General features: G+C 41.5%; 1 protein-coding gene across 1 annotated transcript in view; it reads right to left on the bottom strand.

Annotated features, from left to right (window-relative positions):
• The window catches only part of cubn (cubilin (intrinsic factor-cobalamin receptor)), a 359,402-nt gene that overhangs the window by 28,205 nt on the left and 321,966 nt on the right, over positions 1-9,231 (bottom strand). Inside the window, exon 55 of the mRNA XM_059971453.1 lies at positions 7,507-7,655. Coding sequence (XP_059827436.1) covers positions 7,507-7,655 — 149 coding nt within the window. The remainder of the gene's footprint in view (positions 1-7,506; positions 7,656-9,231) is intronic.

Below are 9,231 nucleotides of genomic sequence, written 5' to 3'. Positions count from 1 at the left end.
TTGGACCACATGCTATCTCTCCTGGGAAATCACCATCTTTGGTTTATTTTTAAAGAACTCTTTATGTGACAAATGCTCGACCAAGTTTGCATAGCACTCACTAATACATCTGTGAAGGACTGTGGAGAGCTTGCTAAAATGGTGCATAGTTGACACTCAGCCATGCAGAAGGACATCGTTCTTCTTCCTCCCCTGTCTAACTAAACCCTGACAGCAAAGCCTGCAGCAGGCTCATGCCTGTGGATCAAAAACAAACAACTTTGGCTCTATCTTTTTATCATGCATGCTAAGAAGTTCTGACTGCCATGCAGCTTCGCCAATGCATATGCTTTGGGACATTGGAGGTCTGTGAACACCATGGGTTTCAGCTGCCAAGGTAGTCTATTGTTCATCACAGACCCCATCTAGGGTGATGCTTTCTGTGTGACCCAGACACGGAAGTGAGTGTGCTGCCAGCATTGCCCATTGATTACAAGGTAGATAGAGATGGACCTTTGCTGGGTTTATGGGGCACAATGCATGATGCTCTGCCTCAGTGGACTACACATGACACTTCGTCTTGGCTAATGTTGCTAGAATTTAGTATGGCGCAGTTTCCCTGTGCACCAAAGGACTGTTAATAGATCTGAAGAACTGCCGGCTTGTGGATGCATAGGACTTTGGGTCGTTACCCTTTACCCCCAGTTAGTTCCCCATGATGACCCTGTCGAGAGTGTCCACCAACACGTGAATTCACTCACCTTCTGGGTAAACTTCCAAACCTCACAGCCTACACTCTCAATCACAGTCACAAAGCATGGAGTCAAGTGGCTTGCTGGTCGATTCCTGTGTGCGATTCCTGTGTGTGAACTCAGAAAGGCTGGCCAGCATGAAGGCTGTGTTTGCTAACATGGAAATGATGGGCAATGTACACCGGTAAATAGCCCTAGGGCATTACCCCTCCCTCAGCCTGATGGTGGTTGCCATCCACGCGGCGAATAGTGCCATCTTAACAAGGCTAACATACCCCCCACCCCATCATTACCCAATCCCACATATTAAAGGCTTTTCCACACATTTAGATAGATACTTTATTGATCCGAAAGGAGATTACAGTGACATAGTTGCATTACAGGTGCTCAGATATACAAATTTTAGAAGTGAAGTAAGAAAGAATAAAAAAAAGTTACTTCATACAGTCTAACAGGAGGGGTCATCACTTCCCTAGCTATAGGTTGACTCTTTATAGAGCCTAATGGCTGAGGGTAAGAATGACCTCATATGGTGCTCTTTAGAGGAGCCCAGTTGTCTTACTCTGTTACTAAGAGTGCCCCTCTTTTCAGCCAAGGTGGCATGCAGAGGGTGAGAAACATTGTCCAGAATTCCTATGGAAAATCCTAGTGTCCTTTGATTTACCACAGCATCCAGTGTGTCCAGTTTCTCTTCTAACACAGAGCCAGGCCTTCTAGTCAGTTTGAGCCTGTTGGCATGACCCATGTTGATGTCATTGCCTCAGCAAACCACCACCTAGAAGATTGTACTGGCAACATCAGACTGGTAGAATTTGTGAAGGAGAAACCTGCACACTCCCAGTCTCCTCAGGAAGTAGAGGCGACTCTGACCCCACTTGTACACAGCCTCTGTGTTGGTGCTGCACTCAAGTCTGTCATCCAGGTACCTGTAGATCCTCACCATCAATAGTAACAGGGAACAGTGCAGGCTTTGTCTTCCTAAAGTCCATCACCATCTCCTTTGTCTTATTAATGTTGAGCTGTAGATGATTCAGCTTGCACCATTTGACAAAGTCTTCCACAAGGGCCCTGTACTCATCCTCCTGTCTTCCGTTTAAACATTCAACTATTGCTGAGTCATCACAGAATTTCTGCAGATGACATGACTCAGTGGTGTATCTGAAGTCTGAGGTATACAGGGTAAACAGGAAAGGAGCCAGTATAGTCTCCTATGGGGCCCCAGTGCTATATGTCTGACACACAGCTCTGAAGCCACACAAACTGTGCTCTGCCAGTCAGGTAGTCCATTATCCAGGATACAACGGAAGTGCCAACCTGCATTGAACAGAGCTTTTCCCCAGCGATGAGGGCTGTACGGTATTGAAGGCACTTGACAAATCAAAAACACATGATCCTCCCAGTTTTGCCCTGCTTATCCAAATGGAAGTACGCTCTGTTCAACAAGTAGATGGCAGCATTGCTCATTCCAATGTGCTCCTGGTAGGCAAACTGCAGGGGATTGAGGGCTGATCTGACCAGGAGTCTAAGGTAAGCCAGGACCAGTCCCTAGAGTCTTCAGAAAGTGTGAGGTCAGAGCCACTAGATGGTAGATATTCAAGACTTTTGGTTGGCCCTTCTTGGGCACTGTAAAAACAAGTTAATCACTGATAAATCCAACTGAGAATTCAAAAGAAATTTATTTACCAAAAGTGGTAAGAACATAGATTATGCTACCACAGGAGTGACGGCAACGAAAAGAACTGATGCAGCTAGTGACACACAATGATGCAGTGCTGAAATTGGTCGAACTCATTCATGCCGCCTAAGATCTCTTCCTGTGCTAGTCATTGTCCCTGTCTCTACCGTTTCTTCCAACAGCTTGATCCACATAACTACCATTTTCTGTGTGAAAAAACTTGCCCCTTAAGTCCCCTATGAATCTTTCCATCCTTGCCCTAAATCTTGGCTCTCTAGGTATAGACATCCCTGCTCTGGGAAAAAGACTGACCTTCCATTTTATCTATGCCCTTCTTGATTTTTATAAACTTCTATAAGGTCATCACTCAGCTCCCTTTGCTACAGAGAAAACAGTCCCGCTCTAACCAGTCTTTCCTCCTAATTAAAACCCTTCAGTCTCTTGTGAATCCTTTCTGCATTCTCTCTAGCTTGTTTTGATTCTTCCTTTACCCTGGAGTACAAAACTGCACACAATATTCCAGGTGTGGTCTTGTTGATCTTTTAAGTCTATTTTATGATCACAAGTTACTGCTTGTTACTAAGAAGATCAAGTAGTCCAAGTCTATTGCATCAGCAAGTTGCTCGATAGTGAGAGTACAGGATTTATTGCATACTGTTGTGTTGTCACCTAGACTTGTGTACCATTGTGCCAAGAAGATGTGGCGGTGTGGGTGATTGTGTTGGACATTCCTATTGTGATTGCAAGACACTGTTGGATGTTGGTGACGTAGAATACTGCAAGTCTGGTTCACTGATTTATTGGCAAGACCGAGGAAGGGAGAAGTTTTTGCCTTAACTGTGGTGTGAACTAGGTCTAAGCCGAGGCAGTAGTGTCACCTGTGGCAGTCACCCAGAGGAGGGGACGCAAAGGAAGTGCTGCCATCTGATCTTTGCTCATTGGAAGAACAAACTGGACCAAGACAATTTACTGTCATTCTATTATGTCACACAGGGACTTGGGCTACATCAACTTCTTGTAACTTTTTTTCTGAAATTGTAGGCATATGAGCTATACATGCTTTCTGTTGGTAACGTGTTTTGCACCTTGGCTTGGGTGAAACACTATCGATTGGCTAAATTCATGTATGGTTGAATGATATTTAAACTGGAATTTGAACCCTCTGTTACGTGGCATCCAAACTCTTTACTCACTGAGACAGGCATGCTCTACACCTTCTTCACCACCTTGTTTACTGATTTCACTATTTTCAGAAAATGGTGTATTTATACCCCTAGGTCTCTATACCACAACACTCAGTTTTACAACATTTAAGATCAACCTAGATGTGCATACCTGGGAGAATGGAATTATGGCTAGAAATGTTAGGTGAAGAGATGTGGAAGGAAGCTCACAGAGGGCATTAACCCTCCTGTGGAGCATTTTGTCTAACTGGTCTGTTTGTGTGCTGTAGGCTTTATAACTTGATAAGCTGGAACAGCAGTTTGAGAGCAACAAAGCAAAAGAGCTGACTCCTTGGAAACCCAGGCGAAAGAGAAATATTTGCTACTGGCAAGATGCCTATCTGAAATTCTGTCAAGTTCACAGTCTGAGTGCTGTACTGGCACAGGCACTTGCTGCTAATTCTTGATCCAAAGTCAGGAAGAGAATAGATAGCTACACTGTGCTTTGTACAGCCACTGGGAGTAGTTGGTCTTGCTCCACATTTTTCCCAGTTTTCATTTTCTATGCAGGTGGGAATGGGAGGTGGTGGGGTGGGGACAAAGCTAATAGGATAATGCTACTAGTGGAAGTGAGAAGCAAAATACACAGGACTTGTCTGCCACAAAAAAACTTTAAATGAGTAAAGTGATATTGTTAAAACTTAGAATTGAAGAGGGGGAGAAGTTTAAAGCCTTACTTAGTAAAATAGGGTTAGGTGTTGGACACAAGGCTTCTGCTAGGACAGTGATCTTAAAAAGTCCTGGGAGAAGTTTCAAATGAAATGAACTTTTGAAATTCCAATCACAACCTGGATATTTTCCAGGCAATTATTCTTACGTTTATTTTATTTTATGGTTAACTAACAAATTTATTGACAGTTAACTAGTGTGCAAGAACAGAACACATCTGAATCCTTAAAGAACTAATGTAGCTGGACATTCAAAATGTAATGAATTGTTAGCAATAAATCTGATAATTTAAACATTAAAAATCCATAATGTAGTATGTACTCAGTTGAATGTCGTTGTCTTCTGGAAAACACATAGTATTCCCAATTATTTTCGTTAATTAGTTTTAAGAGAAGTTGCCAGGACTTGAGGCCTGAGTTATAGGGAGAAGTTTGCAGGCTGGGACATGAGAGACTGAGGGGTAACTTTACAGAGGTGTATAAAACATGAGGGGCATAAACAATATAAATGCATACAGTTTTTTCCTGGGGGAAAGGGAACCAAATGTAAGGTTAAGGTGAGAGAGGAAAGACATGAAAGGAATCTGTGGGCAACTTCACATAAAGGGTGGTGTTTATGTAGAATGAGTTGCCAGAGAAAGTGGTTGAGGCAGGTATGAAAATAACATCCATCTAAGTACATGGATGGAAAAGCTTTGGGTGAAATGGCCCTGCGTAGGTGAACACTCTGGTCATCTCAGCTCAGAAAGCTGAAACAGGCCAAACTCCTACAAAAGCTGTTGCTTCACTTGTACAAAAGCACAATTGAAACTATCCTGACCAACAGCGCCATAGTGTGGTATGCCAGCTCACAGTCGCTGAGTGACAAGACCTGCATTGTGTGGTGAAGGTGGCCCAGCAAATTGTCAGGATAGAACTCCCAGGATCGGACACCATCTATTCCAGCAGATTCAGGAGGAAAGCAATCAGCATAACCAGAGACACCACACATCCCAGCCACTCCCTGTTTGACCGGCTGCCATCCAGCAAAAGGTTCAGGACACTAAAAGCCAGAATAAATAGACTGAGGAACAGCTTCTACCCCAGAGCTGTGGCCTCCATCACACCACTCCCACAGAACAATGATTGAAACTGTGAGCACATATGTGCACCCACAAGGACTCAAATACTTGCACTAATGGCACTTTGTGCATTACTGTGATATTCTGGTGATGCTGCAACTTATTTTCTGCTACTTATCTATTTAATACAGTTTTTTTATTACTGTCTTATTTTTATCTACAGCTTCATTTAATTGCCTGAGAGGAAGCTAAGCAGAGTTTCATTGTACTTATGGATAATGACAATAAAGATTATACAATTCAATCATGAATGAGTTAGGCAGAACAAATTGTTTTTGTGCTGTATTACTCTGTGACTCTGTCATATATCCAGAGTGATAATTTCCTGACCAAAGCCATACCAAAAACCCTTGTAATACATCATTGTTATCACTGCCATTTGTGGAAAGTATTATTGGCATTTTTATTGCTTATTTCATAGGAAACATTGCTCTCATTTCCTTACTGATTAATAAATCATAATATTATACAATAGAACATGAAAATCATTACACACTGCAATTGTGCATCCATTAAAAATGCTTTATGTTACAAGTGGTGATTAATCAGTTTGTGGCCCAAGGTAGAAGGAGATGAGTTATTACCTTCAAACTTTCTGTATAACTCAACTCCTTCTGTCTTAGGCCACAAACATATCAATCACCCTTCATACTTCAAAAAATAACTTTCGTTTTTCTCTGAGAAATTTCATGGATCTTAGCTGAAGCTCCGAAATAGAAATTAAAACTCATTTTTAAAGAACTTTATACACAGAGCATGAGCCAGGAACTCAGATACAAATTCTACATGATTTTTCCTCAATACTTGGGATGCACATATTCATTTCTCAAACATAGTGGAGTGGTTCCTATTAATTCTCCATTACAAAATAGAAAATTACTACTTAATTTTCTGCAAGATCAGAACTACCACTACTACTACATATATAGATCTTTTTCTCTCTCAAGAATACTGGTAATCTGTGCTCTAGACTAAGCAGTTTCTCCAGTACAAACTCACATGTAGTTGTCCAGCATATTGACTGGGCCTCTGCTGACACATATGGTGATAAGGAAAACATTACTAACAGGGTACCCCCAAACCTCCACTGAACCAGCTCCCAGCTCTCCAGATGATAAGTCTTGGGTATAAGTAATTCTGCGGATGCTCAATCCAAAACAAAAACAGTTTATTTCCCTCCATAGATGCTGCTTGTTGAGTTCCTCCAGCATTTTGTGTTTGTTACGTTTGTTAGATCTGCTATTCAAGTTCAATGTTTCTCTCAAGTATTCTCTCAGGACTGACTAACAAAACTAAAGGTAGGATAAAATTGCACACATTTTAAAACTCCATAATCAGCTCTTTCGTTTGATGTAAGCTTATTGTTACAAGGAACAAAACAGCACTACAGTAATTTGCTTTTGGAGTGTGTTCATGGCGATTAAGCAGTTTTATTTAATATTTTAATTTAGTGATACATCCAAAAGGTTCCATACAAACAATATAGATATTGAGCCACTTTGGTAATATAAGGATAGAGGACTAAATGTTTGTTCAGCAGTATCTAATAGTGGAGAGAGAGGCAAGTAATCTGAGGAAATCTATTCCAGAGTTTTGGCCATCGCAGCTGGAAGCAAAGTAGCCAAGGAGAGAGCCTCAAAATATTAGGGCTGCTCTGGTGGCCAATATAGGGAGAGCACAGAGGTTTGTAGGATTTGATGAGATCAGGAAAGGATAAAGCAATGGAATATCTTTTAAAAAGTGAGCATAGATGAGATGGTAGAACAGGACATGACTTGTTGGGGAAGAGTGTATACAGTGGTGTCAATATTAGCAACAGTGAGTAAGTTGATTTGGATGGTTGAAAGTAGAAGGCAGATTAGGAGAGGTTTGGAATAGCAGAATATAGATAAACAAAAGCCATTGTTGATGGTTGCAGCAACTGATATCCTGGTCAGTATTTTGATATGAATGTGGACAGTGGTGTCAAAAGAAGTGAAATAGACAAAATAGTGTAGAATCAAGTTCAGCTTCAAACTGTGCCTGAGGAGAAAAATGCCTCTGAATTAGATTCATGTTAATTTTTGGGATCTGGGCATCGTTACTTGCCTCGAGGTCATGCTGGGGAGCCACCACCTCGAACCACTGGGGTGCCTCTGCTGGAAGTACTGTCACGGTGCTATTGGGAGGGGACTTGCAGGATTTAGTGAAGAAGGAATGGCAATATATTTCTATATCATGATAGTACGCAAAGGAACCTGGACAGAGGAAACTGCAAGTGGTGGTATCCCCACGTCCATGGTGCTCGGGTCCTCCTCGCGGTTAGAAGTTGCCAGTTTTGGCGGTGCTATTGAAGGAGCCCTGGCAAGTTAATGCAGTGCATTCTATAAATGGCAGACGTTGTACGCTGGTGGTTGAATGTTTATGTTGTGTGATGGGCTGTCAATCAAGTAGACTGCTTGATCTTGAATGGTGCCATGTTTCTTGTGATTTGTTGAGACTGCACTCACCCAAGCAAGTGGAGAGCATTCCAGCACACTGCTGATTTGTACATTGCGAGACTTATCCACCATCTACACTGAGTCACTTGTTGCAAGATACCCTGCTTTTGACCTGCTCTACCAGCCACAATACTAATGTGTAGGATAAAGTTGAACTTGTAGCCCCCCAGAATACCAGTGGTTAGGAGGATCTGTGTTGATAATGCTTTTGAAAGTCAAGGGCAGTTAGATTTCTTCTTGTTTAAGAGTGTTGATGGTAGAGGCTTTAGACAATCAAATTTATCTTTACAGTATATTTGAAGGGAATTTCTACACTGTTTAATATCAAGCACCAGAGAGCTAGTATTGGAGTATAAGAGTTGCATTGTTTGCTGTGTAACGAAAACTATGTAGTCAGCTTTGAACTTGCTATGTGCTATGTATGTATCCAATTTAGTGGGAGAATGAAATCTTAAGAATGTAGAAGACAATGGTGTGTTAATGAGAGGTAGCTAAGAGATGTAGATTATGTAGTCAGCTTTGAGTTTGCTATTTGCTATGCATGTATCCAATTTAGTGGGAGAATGAAATCTTAAGAATGTAGAAGACAATGGTGTGTTAATGAGAGGTAGCTAAGAGATGTAGATTATGTAGTCAGCTTTGAACTTGCTATGTGCTATGCATGTATCCAATTTAGTAGGAGAATGAAATTAGTAGGAGAATGTAGAAGACAATGATGTGTTAATGAGAGGTAGCTAAGAGATGTAGATTAGAACCTGATTAAGTCAATGGGTAGAAACAATAGTGGCGGATGTACATGTGATACGCAACTATAGACCGATTGGATATGCTAATGCAACTAAACCAGGAGATTGCTATAAAAAATGCTATGTACAAGGATCGGCGGGCAATCAGCGACTAGCTCGATGACTGTCTCAGCTTTGATTTGCAAATTAAAGTTTAATACTTCTTGAAGAATCTTCTGCGTCTCCTGGTCGTTTGTGGGGCATGAGAAACCACGACACTAGCTTGCCAAGTCAGAACAAATATATGGGTCCGCAGAGGCGGTGGTGAGATGGGGCTGGATGTTATCTGCAAACACATGGAATCTAACAAGATATTGTATGATTTTACTAGAGACCATAAAAATGATAATTCAGTACCAAAGTAGAACCCTGCTATAACTGCAGGAGAAGCGAGAGAAGCCATTGCGGATCGTTCCCTGGATATGAGTGGATATATTGGAATGCAAGCAGCTGAGGTCTATTCCATCCATTGGGAAGTGATGTGGAAGCATTGGAAGAGGATGGGATAGTTAATCCTATAAGTATCTATTATATAGTACATTAAAGTA

The sequence above is a fragment of the Hypanus sabinus genome, chromosome 6, assembly GCF_030144855.1.
Source record: "Hypanus sabinus isolate sHypSab1 chromosome 6, sHypSab1.hap1, whole genome shotgun sequence".
Lineage (NCBI taxonomy): Eukaryota > Metazoa > Chordata > Chondrichthyes > Myliobatiformes > Dasyatidae > Hypanus > Hypanus sabinus.
Note: the sequence above shows the minus strand (reverse complement) of the source record. Positions and strands in the feature narration are given on the sequence as shown.